Raw genomic sequence first — 20078 nt, 5'->3', positions numbered from 1 at the left:
CAGTGGTAGGCTGAACAGACTCTAGTGTGTCTCCCTCACATATATACATACAGATGCATGGATACACAGCCCACACCCATCTTGGATATGGAAGCCACTGATGAACCTATTCAGTGTAAGTCACTAAAGTTCTTGGAAGAATTCAGAGACAAGCAGAAATTCCAAGAGGAAGATGGTGTGCTTTCTGCTAATAAGGCAAGTGGATATTTGAGTGATTAATTTTTAAAAATACTAATTGTGACCACATTTGAATCCTAAGTTCACAAGCAGTTTACACCAGTTAAATATGGCTTTTCTTTTTACAAATTCAAGCCTTGTTAAGTGTAAATCATCCACACAATAAAAATTCAAAACGTCTAGTTCTATTGACTCTATCTAGTTCACTTAAATATGTGATTTAAATCAGAACAACTCTCCTGTAAAATATCCTCTACAAAGACATACTACGTATGTCAGAAAACTCCATTAGGGAGTGTTCTTGTTCACCCAAGACCCTGTGAAGATAAGATGGCTGAGAGCTGTATACAAGATAGATGGAAGCCTTCATACAGATAAGTAACATGACTATTTTACCATGATTAAGGCTGAAAGGAAAATAATCTTCCAGATATCCTCATTTATCTTTATATAAAGTACAAAGGACTTCTGGACACATGGCAACGGGCCTATCTGCTCTTCTGAAAGTCTATCTTCCCTTCAAAATCAAACTATTTAAACTTTTCTCAGTTCAAAGTAGTTATAGCCAATATTCTTTGATTCAGTTTTAAAAAACCCAAAATTAATGATACCTACTATGTGCATCACTTTTACATACATTACAATAGCTTTCAAAGTGGGCATTATCTATTTTATTAAATGTCCTGCACCCATGTCTTTCTAGGAAAAATTTAAGGCAGTTTCCATAGATTAAAATGCTACAAAAATAAATATAGGTAAGAAAAATAAAGCTGAAGAGAAAATAGGCATAAGAAGGATAGACAGAGCCAGAAATGAGGTTAAGCTACAAAGTGAACGCCATAAAATTGTATGCATTTGCTAGAGATGGGACAAATTTTATCTCAACTGTGGCAGCCAGCATGAATTAAGACTGCCTGCTCAGTGTACTGATTTACAATGGTTTTAAGATTAAAAATCAACCAGGGGCTCAAGATAATTACAACTATTTATTAAACTGGTGAGAAATTTCTGCTGGGTGGGATGAGAAAGTTAAAAAAGAAAGGTTGAAAGCCTGTTCATGACACACAGCTAGTAAATGCCAGAGGCAAGGACACAGGCCCAATGCCCTTTTTACGCTGGTGAAAATGCTTTCTTCATTTTCATATATCCCATAATATGCGAGTGCCATTCTAAACCTTTGGGTTATCTACGGTGTGATAGAGGGCTGTACAAGCCCTTCTGAAATCAAATTAAGAATAAGAGGAAAAATATGAATGTCTCCTTTAAAGCTGACGAACAGCTTCCATGCAGAAGTAAAGAAAGCAGTTTTCAAAGTATACGCAATCTCCCCAGCCTTTTTTACGATTGACAGTGCTTCAACCAATAAGAATCCTTCCAGTGCAAGAAAGGTTTAATATTTTGTCATGAACATTTATAACTCATTTGTACATGTTTCAAATGTTTCTGAAATATTGTTCAGATAATTACCTAAGTCATAAAACAGTAACTGTAAAAATTACTAAGACTAATATAAAAAATTACTAGCATAATTACTAATTTCAGCTGATTTTTAATTTATCAGTAAATTTATTGAGCTTCCATTAAAATATCAAAATAAAATTATCTTTGAAACGGATAGTTAATATTTTTACTGAAGTTCAATGTTAATAATCCTTTATAGTTGATTCATTTGAGTCTCACCACAAAGTCCTGAGAGAGGCAATGAATGACTTGCTCCAGGTTACAAAGATAATAAGTAAATGTAATAAAGATTCAAATCTGGAACCCTCACCTGGGCACGGGATCTTTTCCTAATTTTAATCAGAGTTGGGTTGTATCTCTGAAACCAAATACAACTAATAAGGTAGCAGGCATGTTGTGATCTGAAATGTTGAGTAAACCTCTTAGGCTAGATTACAGCATTAGATTGCAATGGTAGATAAAGCAAAAAAACAGATATAGCAGCAGATTATGGTGATCCTGGAATACCAGGCTAAGTACTTGCCCTCTTGTAGCTAAGAATTCATCAAAGCATAATGAGAAAATTTATAAGCAGGGTGGTGAGGCCATATACTGGGCTTCTTAAATCAGATTAGCCCTGGAGTCTCCACTAGAGAAGAGCTGGGTTAGAAGATCAAACAACATATACACAAAACCATGGCATAAACTATGTCTTCTTTCTCAGGTGCAGAAGAGCATAGAAGAGGAGGTAGTGGTAGTTGTTAAATTTTGTGAAGATGAGTAAATCAGAACGCCATCAGGGTGACAGATTCAAGACCTTCAAAAACCAAAATATAGTCTAAGGAATTAAAATCTTCAAAGTGTTGCCACAAAAGCATAACATACTTCAAATTAGCAATAAATATATAATTTCCAAAAAATAGTTGCCTACTACATGCTAGGTGTTCTCCTGCATGTTCTTATTTTATTTAATTTTCACAACTGTGTGAAGTATTTTCCCCTAACAAGGAAACTGAAGCTCAAGTTAAATGAGCTTCCTGATGTCACATAGCTAGTAAGTGGTAGGCAAAGCAAAATTTGAACCCAGATCCAAAACGAACACTTTTATAAAAAATTGTGTAAACAAAATGGGTAACGATGAGAAAATGTACTGACTCCTAACTTACGACATGGCTCGGTACTCCAAAATTTCCATAGTCTGCTATGTAATTTTTTCGCTTTATCTGCCATTACTACCACCTCATGCTTTAGTCTAGCCTATGAAGTTCATCTGATCACAACTTGCACTTCTCTATCCCTGCTCGATCTAGTTCATCTAACTGAAGTATTGACTTCCACTGTTCTTCCTAATGAATTCTTATCCTTTATCCAACACATCATAAATGCTACCTTCTCCTTGGAGTCTCCTAATCATCCAAGTTAGGAGGGATCGCTGTATTTCTTCTCTTCTGCATCTCCCTGTGAACATTTCCCTACACTGTACTTAGGGTACCAAATGTATGACTGTGATTGTTTAACTCTTTTCCTACTCTACCATATTATCTCATGACTGAAACTGTGTCTTTCATATTTCTAGAGTCTCCCTGAGTGTGTAGTTCAGTGCTCAATTAATATTAAGAGTTTCTTTTCATTTTCCTAGATATAAAGAAAGTGAAGAATCTGATCTAAATCTTGACTGATTTAAGGTAGCAAAGATCCATTTCGTAGGTTATTAGCTAGAAAACAGTCTTATCAGCCTATTACTTGAATGAGAAATTCCTCCTGTGTAATTAGGCCTGCCCATTATCTACTAGGTAAAATTTATTTTCTTTAAATAAATTCATCTGAACAGCTCTTCAAACATAGGTCCAAGAAGTATGGTAAATAAATCATGAGGTGAAAAGCAAAAGTTAGAGAGAGGGTACCTTAAAAGCCTTATCTGAATCTCACACCCTTTTATTTTATATATCTATCAGTGTCGAGGGAGTGAGGCTATACACTTTGAATTCATAAGGTATGGACAAAAATTGACTTCTAAAAATGTGAAAGATTCAGAGATTTGAGATTCATGCAAGCTAAGAATACACTTTAAGTACTCCCATATTCCTGAATACTATAAACCAAAAGTAGAATTCACTTGAGACATCACATTTTAAGGCTCTGTATCCAAGGTCAGAACTTTCAGGAGAAAATGGCAGGAGATAAAATATTTAAGTCACAGAAAAGAGAACCAATTTGATTAAAAAAAAAAAAAAACTTGATAAAATTATTTCAATTAATGCTAAAAAAAAAAAAACAAACAAAAAGAAAACCACTCCATGTGGGCTGATTTATCAGTAACGTCTAAATTACACTCAGGTAAAAATACTGATAAATATTGGAGACATCAGAGATCAATTTTAAACATCCACATCTGGATGTTTAACCTCAAAATTACTAGAGAGGAAAATTGGGGCAAAAAGTATAAAAATAAAAAATAAAAATAAAAAAAGATTACAGATTTGCTGCTCCCAAGTCACCCTACAATTATGTCATTAGATCTCTCCTAAAGCAGTATTAGGAGCATAACAAACTTACTTAGAATTTCTCCATTAAGAAATGTACTCATTTGGAAATAGAATACCACTGGCCCTGTTGAAAGGAGAAAAAACAAATAAACCATATTTTCTTCTGGATGGTCTTTCTCCTGTATCTAAGTCTTAATATGAAGCTAAAGGTTAGAATATTTTTCTTGAAGCTGTGTACAACAGAAATGTAAACCAAGTTAAGAATCTTGCATCTTAAACTTCTTAATTGACCCTATATCATGGTGATTTTGATCAATTATTTGAATTAAGGCACCCTGTTAACACTTACGCCTTACTTCCAGGGATATCCTAAAATGTATATGGCTTTGGCGTTTCTCCTTGCATCAACATAAGCTTGTAGCGGTATGCATTGCCCTGTTATTAAAAATTGTTAGTATGTCATGTGCCCAAGCTACCACCACCTACAGAATTTAACTGCACATTTGTGTCAACCAGTCTTAACTGCTTCCCATGATGGTAAGGCTTAGGAAGCCCAGCAACTGTTTTCCATATTAAGCAGTCAGGTTCCGTAGGAGCCTGTTGGACAACATTCAAATGCTTTATGTTTCAAAGCCCACCCAGCTAGTCACTATCCATCCATCCATGCATTCAGAATTATCTATCTCTTGTGTTCAACGTGCTATTGCTTAGTTTTTCAATTCATTTGCTTCTTGAACTTTGAAGAGGCATCACTTAATTCCAATAGTTTCTCCCCAACACTTTGTTTTGAGAAAAACTTAGGGTCTCCACAGACATTATATACGAGGAGTATATATAATGTACTTTGTCAGCAGACAAAGAGAACTTGTTGATTTTCTCTAATGCAACAAAACCTCAATCCAAACTAATTTACCAATTGGTATTTGATTTCTAAGATAAACATTTTCTTTTAAAAAAATTTAAATATGATCAAAGGCTGTGAAATCCCTAGAAATAAGTAATACCTGAGGACCAGAATAAGAAAAATTATTTGTTCTTATTCTCTCAGCTCAAGGCAATAAGAGGTGATTTTTGTCATCCAAATTTACATTTACACCAAAATGTCTTGTGATTATAAACTCTTTCAGGTTGTGTTGAATTAACTTGAGCAGCAGACTTTGAAGATGAATATGATGATATAAAAACATACAGGCCGAATTTTTTCATTGTCACTGAATGCTCTAAATGGTACAGCCTAGTGATTACAGGTGTGAGCTTTGGAGTTTAAATTCTGACCACATCATTTAGCTAAGCTGTAAAACTTCAGCAAGTTATTTAATGTCTCGAAGTTTCAGTTTATGCATCTGTAACCTAGGCATATTAATTCTTCTTTAACTGAATTGCTTTGAGGATTAAAAATACGTAATAGGTGCTTGGCACATAGTAAGTGCTTAATACAAAAGTATTATACTTTGCTTTTATTTCTCTTCTGATTTCCTTTCTTCCCAAATTAACCAAGCATTTTAAATAGAAGACTTACAAATTTGTTACTTACAAACATGAATTAGTAATATCTGATTTTAATCTTTATTGGGTATGGATTTTGCCTATCTGAATGAATCCCAGTATCTAGGAGACTCACAAAATTTCTAAATGAATTATATCAGCAGAAACACTCCAAGCTTGGGCTGAAAGGAACAAAGACAGTACAAAAGGAAAAGGGGCCTTTGGACCCCTAAAACTTCTACAAGAAGAAAGTAGTCTAAGAAAAACATGAAGTGGCAAACAGAGGCTACCTTTCAAGAGAAAGGAAGGATGATTCAGACAGTGGAACCAAGAACCTAGTGGGCAAAGCCAAGCACCAGGAAGGTTCACTCCTGGTAAACAGCAGGACTGAGTCCTAATCAAAAACTTCTAAACATTTGTCCAGATGGATTTCACAATTGCTTTGGACCGGTGACTCCTTCGTATTTCCCAATTTTCTCCTTTTTGAAGAGGAATGTCTACAGCAGTTACCTGTCCTGCCACTGGGGAGCAGGTAACATGAATCTTTACTTCACAGGTCAACAGGACCAGTACTTAAGGTTCTACACCCTGAGGAGGATCATCTGCAGCTGGGCCACATTTAGGTGATGAGATTCTGTATTCAAGGTAATGTTGTAATGGGAGAAGACTTTTTAGGAGGTGCTAGGAAAAGATGAGTGTATTTTGCATGTGGGAGGAAGAAAAATAAATTGTGGCAGGACAGACTGAGGTTCCTTTAAAATAAATTGTGACCTACCAGGGATGGTGGCACATACCTGTAGTCCCAGCCACTCAAGAGGCTGAGGCAAGAGGATCACTTGAGCACAGGATTTTGTGTGCTATGACTGTGCCTGTTAACAGCTACTGCACACTAGCCTGGGGCAACACAGGAAGACCCTGTCTCTAAATAAATAAATAGTAACCAGAGAGTGGACGATTCTCTCCTCAAAAGATGGAGCTTAATTTCTCTCCCCTGGAGCATGGGGAGAATTTAATGACATACTTCTAACTAAGAAGTATGGTACAAGTGATAGTGTGTGAGGTCTGAGATTAGGTCAAAAGCAGCATTGCAGGCTTCCCTCTCTTGGATCCTTGCTCTGGGGAAGAATATGCAAGCAGCTTTAGAAAAAGGTCCATGTGGCAAGGAAATGTGGGCTTTTGCCAACAGCCATGTGAGTGATCCATCTAAGAGTGGATCCTCCAGCTCCAGTAAAGCCTTCAAATGACAGCAGCCCTGGCTAACATACTGACTGCAGCTTCATCAGAGGACTTGAGCCAGAACAACTCAGCTAACCTGCTCCTGAATTTCTGACCCACAGAAATGGTGAGATAATGAATGCTTGTTGTGAGCTGCTAAGTTTTGGAATAATTTGTTATTTAGCAGCAGATAATACAAGCCACCAAGCATCATTTCCCTTGGTGAAGTTTCTGTTACATCAAAAGAAACGTAAAAGCCACTGTCCTAAAATAGGTAGGAAGACAAAATGTATACAATTTCTCAAGTCTTTCACAAACAAGATTTTAAATTCACTAGCAAAAATCTAGGAAAAAAAAAGATCAACTTTTAATTCTTTTAACCTCAGCCTTCTTTGTTCCACTCTGGGCAGAAAGTGATCATTCTTTTTAAGTGAATAGGGAAATGACAAACTATGTGTTTGCCTTTTCTCATTATTTGATTAAGTTCCCCAAGGCATGAGTAAAATTGTTACTTTTAAGCCAATTAAAAAATTGTAAGTGTAAAAAAATAATCTGCTTACATTATGTGCCTTTAGTTTAATGTGGAAACTATAAATCCGAAACCCGGCATAAAAAGGAGGTTTAGTACTTTTTTTCATTTAAACTTTACAGTTAGAATTCAGTGGTCCTCTTTGAGATACTCCCTAAAGAAATCTCAGTATTTAACAACCTTAACCAAAATTGAAACTTTATTCTTTTAGTTCCTATATGCTAATGACTGTTACAACAATCATTTTACAATCATCTGGTTGATAAGTTCTTCTTATATTTTTTTTTTTTGAGACAGGGTCTCGCTCTGTCATCCAGGTTGGAGTGCAGTGGTGTGATCATGGCTCATTGCAGCCTTGATCTCCTGGGCTCAAATAATCCTCTCACCTCAGCCTCCCAAGTATGAGATTACAGACTGGCACCACCATGCTCGACTAATTTTTTAATTTCTTGCAGAGACAGGGTCTCACTATGTTGCCCAGGCTGGTCTCAAACTCCTGGGCTCAAGCAATCCTCCCGCCTTGCCATCCTAAAGTGCTGGATTACAACAGGCATGAACCACCATTTACAGTCCAGTAAGTTAGTTCTTAAAAATGGAGCTTCTTTAGAGAAGGAAACAAATCTATTTTGAGCTAAATAATTATTGTGCTCTTCAAGTATTTATAAACACAGACACTCAAGTTTGCATAAAGTAAGGCGCTGAACATTTACTCTCTTCATGACTTTTCTGATGAATCTTTCCATTTGGAAAGAGTTTCTTTAAAGTGGGCAGTATACTTTTAAAATTACTCAAAGCTTGCATCGTTTTTATAACCTGTACTTCAATGCTTTCACCAAGGCCATTGGTAAGGGAGAATTAATTACCCAGAGTGGAATTCCCTTTTGGTTTTGGACTCACCTCTGAGACTACATTCACAAGGACACAACAAAAATGATTTACCAGGGCAGTTCTATGCCTTAGTGCTAATTTTGATACTCAAGTTGGAAACCTAATATAACCCTAACCTTGGCAACATGTGTCTATGTGCTGAACTCTGCCTTAGGGGTGCATGATCTTCATTATGCATAGAGTTATGAATTCATTTTGCATTTTAAATCAAAATATTCTTTCATTTTCCATCATGTATTAATATATTTCCACTAAGGTTTGGAAAGAAAACAGATCACTTGAATATGATTCACAAAGTCTGACTATGGCTGTGCAGACAGGAGTTTTAGCTTGGAATTTTTTTTTTTTTCTATTTTTTGAGACAAGGTCTCACTCTGTTGCCCAGGCTGGAATGCAGCGGCACAATCACGGCTCACTGCAGCCTTGACCTTCTTGATCACTTGATCACTCAAGTGATCCTCCTGCCTCATCCTCCCAGGAGTAGCTGGGACTACATGTGCACACCACCACACCCGGCTAATTTTTAAAATTTTTTGTAGAGACAGGACTCACTATGCTGCCTAGGCTGGTTTCAAACTCCTGTACTCAAGTGATCTTCTTGCGTTGGCTTCCCAAAGTGCTGGGATTACACACATGAGCCACTGAGTCTGGCTTGTAATCTACTTTTAATTTAGTTAATTTAGCGTGTATGCACATGTGTACCTGCAGTAGGCATATGTAATATTAGGCTGCCAAATTCACAGACTTCCTCAAAAACCTTAACTCTTCTCATGCCACTCTGAGTGTCAGGGAACCCAAAGGAAGAAGAAAATATGTGCATGGGATATGCCTAACTTATTTCTTGGTTCCCATGACTTAAGTCATGCCTTTCTTTCCTTTAGATATTCAGTCTAAATTGGGTGTCCTTAATTAAGTAAAATCCTTTATCCTCCTTTAATAAAGTGCTTTACCCAGAAAACACACAAAATTTAAACCACCAAATACAATACTAGTTTGTCGTTAAAGCTTTGCAAATCAAATACTCAAATTAGATGTCCATTTCTCCTTTGAAAGACTGGAAGCAACTGGTCACTCTTCTTCCACCCCTCTTTTATTTAACCTGAGGGTAGTTAAGAAACCTTCTGCCTTATCATACCTTATCATATTTCCAAAGAGGAAGAAAAATTACAGCCTTCTAATTCAACTCACAGGACTTTGCAGGATCTGAGTAACTCGCTTCCTCTGCTCCATCATATTGAAGTCTTGGCGTAGATCAGGAGACATGTTCCTCTCCCTAATGTATTCTGGGTCATTTTCATCGATGCGGTCAAAATACCTCTCTTTGTGAGGCATGCTGGGAGGAGGAGGAGTGGTAATCACGCCTTGGCTGGCATCTGAGCTCATGTTTCAAGTCTGGGATTACTCTTATCTGCATTAATAAACACAAAGAATGACATTCATGATTAAATCATTATTAAGTTCAAAATTTAGATGGGTCAAGCAGAACTTTTACATTTTGCCCTCAGAGTAACAGGTACCACTTTAAAAAGTAGCTTCTCAAAAAAATTAGAACAATTTTTTATTCATATAAAAAGATCTTAGATTATAATACTAAATTGGAAGTTGATATTTTCAGAGCAATGGAAACTTATGGTTCAATCATGTTAATGTCATCAACTGCTTTTTTATTTTTTTTGAGACGGAGTCTCTGTCACTGAGACTGGAGTGCAGTGGCACAATCTCAGTTCACTGCAACCTCCACCTCCCGGGTTCAAGTGATTCTCCTGCCTTATCCTCCCAAGTAGCTGGGACTACAGATGCGTGCTACCACGCCCAGCTAATTTTTCTATTTTTTTAGTAGAGACAGGGTTTCACCATATTGGCTAGGCTCGTCTCAAACTCCTGACCTTGTGATCTGCCCACCTCGGCCTCCCAAAGTGCTGGAATTACAGGCATCAGCCCTGAGCCCAGCTGGGCTGAAATGATCCTACTGCCTTGGCCTCCCAGTGATAGGATTACAGGCATGAGCATCCATGCCTGGCCCCCAACTCTTGTTTTTAATACCACATAGGCACAGGCATATTTTCTAAGTGTTTCAGAGTAATAGGAACTAGTACAAACCAGTATGAATAACATTAAGGAAAAAAATAGTCTTAACGTACTTTCAAAATGCTACAGAGAACAAATTTTTAAATAGTTATAAAACTTGTGAACACTAAGGGTTTCCCTCTGATGTAGCCTTTGCCCATGCAGATTAGCAACAAGGTATCAATGCATATACAAAATTCTAGTTTTAAAAATCTTATGCAAATAACAACTATCTAACATGCATGTTTAAAAAACATTAGGTTCAAGACACAAATAGATGAAACACTCTAGAATGGTGGCTTTCAAACATTTTATATTGGATTCACATACAAATATAAAAGATCTATAACTGAAATAAATTAATGACATCATATTTCCCTTTACTATGTGGTACATTCTGATATTTTCTATTTTAATCTATTCCATTTTAACAAATGCTGGTCAAACTGATTCATGACCCACTAATAGGCTGTGGCCCACAGTTTGAAAAACAATGCCCTAGAAACTCTAAGTTATGGTCAGGTAGGCAACAAGAAGAAGGGGTAGGATAGGTTAATTGAGAATGAATATATGCTAGAGTAAGAAATGATTCCTTGATTTTTTTTTGGAAGAAATATTTATTGCAGCTTATTACATATTTCTTTACATGTTAATATTTTAAAAATAGTACTCTTACAGTAAATCATAATTTTGCTTTTTTTTTTTTTTTTTTTTTTATTAATAGAGAGTTTAGGCTGGGTGTGGTGGCTCGTGACTATAAGTGCAGCATTATGGGAGCCTGAGGTGGGAGGATCACTTGAGCCCAGGAGTTCTGGACCAGCCTGGGCAACACAGTGAGACCCAGTTTCTACAAAAAAATTAAAAAAAAAAAAAAATAGCCAGGTGTGTCAGCATGCGCCTGTAGTCCTAGCTACTTAGGAGGTGGAGGTGGGAGGATTCCTTGAGCCCAGGAAGTTGACGCTGCAGTAAGTCTTGATCACACCACTGCATTCCAGTATGGATGATGGAGTGAGGAAAATAAGTTTCTGTATTCATGGAAAACTAGTTTACAATTTGCTTTGAGAAATATGGGTGTTAAAGGAACTTTAAGTAGCCAGTCACAGATAAAATGTTACAGCTATCTGCTTAGCTTAGATAGAAGGCTTTGCAAATAGCAAGTCTACCCATTTAAAACACGTGAATATCAGCATTGCAGAAAGATGAAAACAATTTCAAACTCTGAGGACATTATAAAGGGGTGTTTATGATTCTATGAATTACATATCTGAAAGCACATTTTTGGGGGAGGATTTTTGAAAATAAGCGCCTATAAGACAGATACTCTAAACACAGAGCCATTTAAAGATACTGCCAATGATTACATTTCTATTCATTCCCTCAGCTATCCAACCCCTAGTATTATTATTAACAGATAAGAATAATCTTTCTGCAATGTTTCAGTATATTCAACAATTTGAAAGCAGAACTACAGCAGACCAGGTTCCTCTGAATCAAATCAACTGACTGCCTTAAACTGAGGATCATTCTACAAAATAACTGGCCAGTGCTCTTCAATAATGTCAAGGTCATGAAAAATAAAGACTAAGGAACTGTTCCAGATTAAAGAAGACAAAGGACACTAAGACGTGACAATTAAATGCAACATGTAATCTTGGATCAGATCCTAGACCAGGAAAAAGGCATTAGTGAGACAATTGGTGAAATTTAAATAGAATCTGTAAATGTGATAATAGTATTTACATCAATGTTAATTTCCTGAAACTGATAATTGCAATATGGTTATGAAAGATATCATTTAGGGAATCTGGTTGAAGGACAAACAGCAATTCTTTAACTATTTTTGCCAACTCTTAATTTTAAGTCTGAAATAATTTCAAAACAAAGCAAAAAAAAATATCCAAAACACGTAAATAAACATTATTCCAACATAAGACAAATCCAGTATCAACACAGTCAAAGGAAAATATTAATACCACAATTTTCAGGCCCTCCTGAATTTTATAGTATACCATGTTATTTCCTTACTAAAGAATTTTTAAAGTTTGCTCACAGGTAAGACAGGATACAAAATACATTTACGAAAAGAAAGCCCACCCCCACACACAAAATGTCTCAAGAATTCTTCCATGCTTCCCTGTAATATAACCTTGCCACTTATTCCACTAAGAAGTAGAGACTATTTTTCTATCCCTTAAATCTGGTTTGGACTTGTGACTTGCTTTGACTAATGGAACGTAGCTGAAGTGACGTTATACAACTTCCAAGAGTATGCCTTTGAGGGTCATGGAGCTGCCACACCATGAAGAAGCCCATCATGAAAAATAAGGAGAAAGAGGCCCAGCTGTCCCCAGTAAGCCAGGTTCCCAGCAGACCCCATCAGCTAACTACAGCAACATGAATGAGTCCAGATAAAAGCAGGTGAGGTACTACTCAGCCAACATACAGAATCATGAGAAATAAATTGTTAAAGACACAAAGCTTTGTTTTATGTTTTACACAACAGATAACTAAAGTGAAAACTGATGTTACTGGTGCTGTAATAACAAAAACTGAAAACGTGGCATTAGCTTTGGGGCCTAGGCAGTGCGGACGCTTTTAGTGGAGGCTGACAAGGCAGTGAGGAGACTGCTACTGGAGGCTGGAAAAGGGGTTATATTGCTTCGTGAGAGCACAAACTAATAAGTGTGTTAATTTGAAAACTAGAAAACATGCTTAACAAATGTGGAGCTGGCTAAGATTTCTAGGCAGAATACTGAGTCAACAGATTTTTTTTTTTTTTTTCAAAAAAAGTTTTTAAAATGTAATCATTTATAGGAAATAATACAGACATCCCTTATGCCCTTTTCCCCAGTTTCTCCCAATGACAACACATTGCAAAACTGTATTACAGTATCACAACCAGGACACTGACAGTAATACAATCAAGGAGATGATTTCCAGTACCAGAAATACTCCTCATGCTGTCCTTTAATAGCAAGGCCCATTTCCACTCCCTCTTTAATCGGCAGCGACCACTAACCCATTGTCTATTTCTATAATTGTCATTTAAAGAATACAAATGAATATATGCAATACATAAAACCTTTGGGGATTGGCTTTTTTCACTCAGCATCATTTACTGAGGATTTACAGAGACTGTTATATCGATAATTTGTTCCCTTTTTTTGGTTTGAGATGGAGTCTTGCTCTGTAGCCCAGACTGGAGTGCAGCGGCATGATCTTGGCTCACTGCAACCTCCACTTTCCGGGCTCAAGAGATTCTCCTGCCTCAGCTTCCCGAGTAGCTGGGATTACAGGTGCACATCACCATAGCCCGGCTAAGAATTTGTTCCTTTTTACTACTGAGTGCTATTCTATGGTATGGCTGTATCATTATTTAATCATTTGCCTACTGAACGACAACCGGTTATTTCCAGTTTTTGACTATTATATAATCATAGCATTTTTTTTTATTAATAGCAGAAAGTAGAAACAACCCAAACATCTATCAACTGATAAACACAAAATATGATATTTTGTCATATAGTATTCCAGAAAGAATATTACATGGCAATCAAAGGAAATGGAGTACTGACACATGCTACAACATGGATGAGTCTTGTAACATTGTAAGGGAAAGATGCTAGTCACCAAGGACCACATATTGTATGATTCCATTTATAGGAAATGTTTAGAAGAGGCAAACCTATAGAGGCAGAAAACAGATTAGTGGCTGCCTAGCGCTGTGGGAAAATGATGAGCAGCTGCTAATGAGACTTCTTTTCGGAGTAATAAAAATGTTCTAAAATTATTGTGGTGATAGTTGTACAACTCTGACTATATTAAAAACCACTGAATTGTATACTTTATATGGGCAAATTGCATGGTATGTGAATATATCTCCATAAAACTGCTATTTAAAAAATCCATCCTGAGAAGCTACTGACCACCTTGCAAGCTTGGGGATGGGACTATCTTGTAGTCCTCACAATGGAAGAGAGCGCCATAAAAGGCGCTGAGTTACTTTACTATATCACAACTCCTTCAAAATCAATCTGGTTTGCATTATTTCTCAGCTGGGAATAGTAAAAACAATCTTTTGAAAAGAAGTTATTACTTATAAAAAATCTTTCCAAACTTAAAATTCTTGGCAGTTTGAACAGCTTTCTCTAGAATAAGCAAAGAGATGGCTGCACTTTCAAGTACCAGGCCTATTGTTCCACACTTAAAAGAATAATCAAAGATACGCCAAGACCTCAAAGCAGCATATTTGGTTAAAAAACAAAACAACAAATGCTACTTTAGTTTTTCTTGATGAAAGTTACTATGAAATTTTAAAGTTATTTGAAGTTCTAGAAAACAACTTAGACCCTACACAAACTATGACAAGCTACCATCCTTAGAACAACTAGTGAAATTTTCATTTTAAGTTCTAAAAGACATGAGCTACTTTTAACTGCTAGCCACAACTTTATATACAACTGAACATGGAAATCGAGAGATCTGAAAACTTGAATCAGACATAGATAAAAAAGAAGAAAAATGGGAGAAAAAAATTCAAATGAACCTGGCATTGAGTAGCACTAAGTAATACAGATGGCACTAAGTACACAAATGGAGAAAAATTTAATTATCCCACAAAGCACTAGGATCTTATTCCTATAAATGCTATTGATTTTATGTAAGCTTCTCGGCTCTTGAAATATTTCAGACTAGATTCAAAGGTCACTTTTTACAGATGAAACTATACTCAGAGGTGTTGAGTGACTCTTCTAAAGTTACATTGCTCAAATATCGTACTATAAAATCCTAATAATGATGTTTATTAGCATTACCATGTCATCCAGATTCCCCCATAATCAAAATTTACTCCTTTAATGAAGTATAAGAAAGAAACCAGGCCCATCACACCATGTTTATGTATGTACTTTATAAATACCATCCACTCAGAAGAATAGGCTATTAAGAAGGGCTAAAATTCTAGTGCTTGTAATAGACACAATGGTCTGTGTACCTAGCATGCATACAAAAATAGATGTACAAGTGGGGTAGTTGTTTATTGGTGGTTTGCTTGACCTAAACACCAAAGGGACAAGTTTTAAGTAACTGTGTCATTAAATATTAAAAAGTACCCATTAACATTTTATCAATACAGTAGTCTCCCACTTTAACTGCAGTTTGTTACCTGTGGTCAACCACTGTTCAAAAACAGGTGAGTATAGTACGGTAAGACTTTGAGAGAGAGGGAAAGACCACATTCACATAACTTTCTATTTTTCATACATACACCCACACAACCATAAACTTGGTATCTTTACCATCAGTACTTACCAAAACATATAAATAAGAGACATAAAGACAAAGAGTATTAGGAGATGGGCAGACCAAGAAGCTTAATGAGGTAGGCAGATAAATGGTGTAATATCACAAAGCAATCCTTACAACTTTAAATTCCAAACAGAAAGGGACTACGGGCAAGGTAAGGACCATTAAATTGGCTCAAGTCCACCTGAAAAGGAGACTACATTGGATACTGACCAGTATGTAGGAAGTCCTAACTCCTTACCTGACAGATGACTGCTATGTCTTAACTAGAAGCTATTAACAACATGACATTGATTGTGCTCTAGGTAATAATAAATTATATCTAAGTTTTACTTTTGTTTCTAAAGCTAATTTAGCATCATATTAAAAGAGTTGAGGGCTTTATTATGAAATAAAACAAACCTCAGAAAGAGATTATGTAGGGACCTGAAAAGACAAGTATAATACACCAACTGAATGAGTGATAATAGAAATTGGTCTAAGATAGATACTAAATGTATGTATACATAAACATGTCTGAACTACAAAATCAGTAATTTAATGAAACACTTTAAAGCAATCACAAAATTCCAAGTACTATGCTCTACACAGATTATCTCCTTTAGTATCCTTCACAACTCTGGCCAGTGTGGTGGCTCATGCCTGTAATCCCAGCACTCTGAGAGGCCAAGGTGGGGGAATCACTTGTGGTCAGGAGTTGGAGACCAGGTTGGCCAATATGGTGAAACCCCACCTATACTAAAAATGCAAAAATTACCTGGGCATGGTGGCACACATCTGTAATCCTAGCTACTCGGAGGCTGGGGCAGGAGAATCACTTGAACCCAGGAGGTGGAGGTTGCAATAGACCAAGACTGCACCACTGCACTTCAGCATGGGTGACAGAATGAGACTTCATTGCAACCTCCAAGAAAAATCCTTCACAACTCTATGAAAAGGTGACCCATCCCCAACTTCATAGATAAGAAAACAGAGGGTTTTCTTCAGTTAAAAACGATTCTATATAAAGTATACAACGTTTCCCCACCCCTTTTATGTTAGGTTCAGGGAGTACATACATGTGCAGGTCTGTTACATGGGAAAACTGTATGTCATTGGGGTTTGGTGTACAAATGATTTCATAATCCAAGTAAGCAGAGTACCCGATAGGTAATTTTTCTACCTTCATCCTCCTCCTACCCTCCCCATTCAAGTAGGCCCAGCATCTATTGTTCCCACCTTTGTTACCGTTATGGGTGATAACATGCAGTATTTGGTTTTCTGTTCCTGTGTTAATATGCTTAGGATAATGGTCTCTGGCTGTATCCATGTTGCTGCAAAGGACATGATTTCATGTTATATTATGACTGTATAGTATTGCATAGTATATATGTACCACATTTTCTTCATCCAGACCACTGTTACGGGCATCTAGTTTGATTTCCTGTCTTTGTTATTGTGGATAGTGCTGCAATGAACATACTTGTGCTTGTGTCTTTTTGGTAGAACAACTTCTATTACTTTCGGTATATACCGAGTAATGCAGTTGCTGGGTCGAATCATAGTTCTGTTTTAAATTCTTTGAGAAACCTCCTGCTTTCCACCACAGTGGCTGGACAGCAGTGTGTAAGTGTTTCCTTTTCTCCACAACCTTGCCAACATCTGTCATTTTCTGACATTTTAATAATAGTCATCCTGACTGGTATGAGATGGTATCTCCCTGTGGTTTTGATTTGTACTTTCCTGACGATTAGTGATTTTGAGCATTTTTTCATAGGCATGTTGACTGTGTGTATGTCTTCTGAGAAGAGGACATTCATGTCCTTTGACTATTTTTTTATGGGGTTGTTCACCTGTTGGGTTAAGTTCCTTATAAACTCTGGATAATAGATCTTTGTTAGATGCATAGTTTGTAAATATTTTCTACCATTCTGTAGGCTGTCTGTTTTCTATGTTGATGTTTCTTTTGCTGTGCAGAAAGCTCTTTAATTAGGTCCCACTAGTTTATTTTGTTTGCAATTACTTTTGGAGACTTCGTCATGAAATCCAGGTTTTCTCCTGGAGTTTATAGTTTTAGGTCTCACATTTAAGTTTTTAAAGCATCTTGAATTGAATTTTGTGTATTGCAAAAGTAAGGGGTCCAGTTTCAATCTTCTGCATATGATGGCTAGTTAGTTATCCCAGCACCGTTTACTGAATAAGGAATCCTTTCCCCATTGCTTGTTATTGTCAACTTGTCAAAGATGAGATGGTTGTAGGTGTGTAGCTTTATTTCTGGGTTCTCTAACTTGCTCCATTGGTCTATGTGTCTGTTTTTGAACCAGTACCATGCTGTTTTAGTTACTATAGCCTTGTAGAATAAAAACTGAGGTTTAATAATTTGTCTCAGATTACCAAAGGTTCTTCACAAATACGGAAATTACTCATGGTTATAGATCTTAACAGGCATGGTGGAGTTAGTCAAAAAGATGAGATGGCTCAAAGGACTATCATTTCCTAGAGCCATTAGATTACTGCCTTTATTTTGGGAGGGGGGAGCATGTTATATGATCACAATATTCAGCACCAAAGTAGAAATAGTAAATAGTCTAAAAGTAGTAATAAAATATGCACAAAGTCTTCCATGGCTATCAAACCTACACATGTGGAAACCTCCCTCTCTGGCCTATTGTTGGACTTGTCAGATTGATCCATATAATTCTTAAATTTCTGAACCCCCGTTTTGTTCTTTTAGAAATGACTTCTGTTATCTTTAAAATAAAACTAAATACTAAACCTCAATATTAAGTCTAGGAAACACTGAATCTATAGTTGTTTAGTAAAAGTTAGGCCTGAGCCTTAGTTTAAAATCCAACTTAAAGTCAAGGGAAAAAAACCCTCCACAACAATAACAAAATAGTAACAACAATCCATTGTGGTACTAAATGTCCTGTACCTAGTGGAAGTTGATGTCTGACTAAGCATTCATTCAAAAAAGATAAAAGAAGTGTAAACTGGAGGCCACAGCTAAGAGAGTGTTTCAGTTTCAAATTTTGTTTTATAAATAAAAATATAGTACTAATTAATATAAACTCTTTTAGCAAACAGGAGTCTCCTTGTGATTGTAAAATTGGAACAAAGCAGTTAGATGTAGTCATAATATACACTGTTCATAATGTAAGTACAGAGCAGTAAGTAAAAAAATGTCAAGTAGGGGCTGGGCACGGTGGCTCACACCTGTAATCCCAGCACTTTGGGAGGCCTAAGGAGGCAGATTGCTTGAGCTCAGGAGTTCAAGACCAGCCGTGGCAAGACGGTGAGACTTCATCTCTACTAAAAACACAAAAAATTAGTTGGGTGTGGTGACGCATGTCTCTAGTCCTAGCTACTTGGGAGGCTGAGGCACGAGAATCACTTGAACCCAGGAGGCGGAGGGCGCAGTGAGCTGAGATCATGCCACTGCACTGCAGCCTGGGTGACAGAGTGAGACTCTGTCTTTAAAAAAAAAAAAAAGTCAAGTAGGTGCTTGCTATGTCAACATAATCATTCAGCAGGGTGACCCAAAGACTAAAGACACAGTTGGACAATGCTGAGGATCAATCTAACCTCTGTGTCACTGAAGTACCAATACTTGATGAAGGATATTTTACTGATCTACATTACCTGTTATAAGGAACAGTGAGGCAAACAGATTTCTGTACTTGAGGTGATGGTAGGGGTTGGAAGAGGAAGAGAGGCAGTTACTTGCTTAGAAATTGGTAGGGGTGAAAATAACATTCACTAGTAACTTGAAAGAAAAATCTTTATTATAATTAGGTCAAATATACCAATTACAATGGCCATACTAGGGGCAGGGTTACAAAGTTGAAAACATGTACAGACCATTTAGAGAAAGTTTTTCTTGAAGTCCAAACTCAATCATTAATCATTATCTAACATTAACTTGAATTGTTCCCAATATAAACCATTTGGAAAAGTAAATATGAAACTGATTTTATGCATATATATATATATATATATATAAAGATTAATATATATATAAACAAGTTTTTATTTATATATACATGTGTTTATGTGTGTGTGTGTGTGTGTGTGTGTATATATATATATATTTATATATATTCCTATGAAATGAGTAAAATAACCACAGAAAGGCAATCCCTCAAGTATCTTTCAGAACTCAAAGATACATGGCCTTGGTGAGCCTTTACTATCCTTTCTACAAAATATGATGAACATTCTATATATATATTCCCTTAGTCACCATTTGTCTTCAACCTGGAGTTTTGGAAAATGGTTGAGAAAATAAAAGAGGAATTCCCCACCCCATAACCCCCACCCCCACCTTTAAGAAAGCTGGCAGAGACTAGTAGACTGATTACTTTGGATGTGTGTCTAGACATTTAGTTTCTGTTGAGTTCTGTGCTATTAGAGAAAATTTTTAAACTGACATCCAGGAATCTATCCAGACCTTGACAGCTCATGATAAATGAGAGGTTTTAAAAAGAGGAATCATTAGAAATTATTAT

At 36.5% G+C, this 20078-nt stretch overlaps 1 protein-coding gene across 15 annotated transcripts in view; it reads right to left on the bottom strand.

The window, feature by feature from the left end:
- Positions 1 to 20078, bottom strand: part of ADD3 (adducin 3) — a 144621-nt gene that overhangs the window by 22364 nt on the left and 102179 nt on the right. For 12 of the 15 annotated variants that reach the window (XM_032281569.1, XM_032281571.1, XM_032281573.1 and 9 more), the window contains one exon: positions 9409 to 9628. In XM_032281569.1, coding sequence (XP_032137460.1) covers positions 9409 to 9603 — 195 coding nt within the window. In that variant the 5' untranslated portion in view covers positions 9604 to 9628. Of the gene's footprint in view, positions 1 to 4173; positions 4228 to 9408; positions 9629 to 18786; positions 18804 to 19212; positions 19330 to 20078 lie in introns of those variants that run through there. The other 3 variants (XM_032281567.1, XM_032281577.1, XM_032281580.1) reach the window with 3 other exon arrangements.

Source organism: Sapajus apella, unplaced genomic scaffold (assembly GCF_009761245.1).
Source record: "Sapajus apella isolate SASKATOON/1434 unplaced genomic scaffold, GSC_monkey_1.0 scaffold13, whole genome shotgun sequence".
NCBI lineage: Eukaryota > Metazoa > Chordata > Mammalia > Primates > Cebidae > Sapajus > Sapajus apella.
This window is presented reverse-complemented; position numbering and strand designations above follow the sequence as displayed.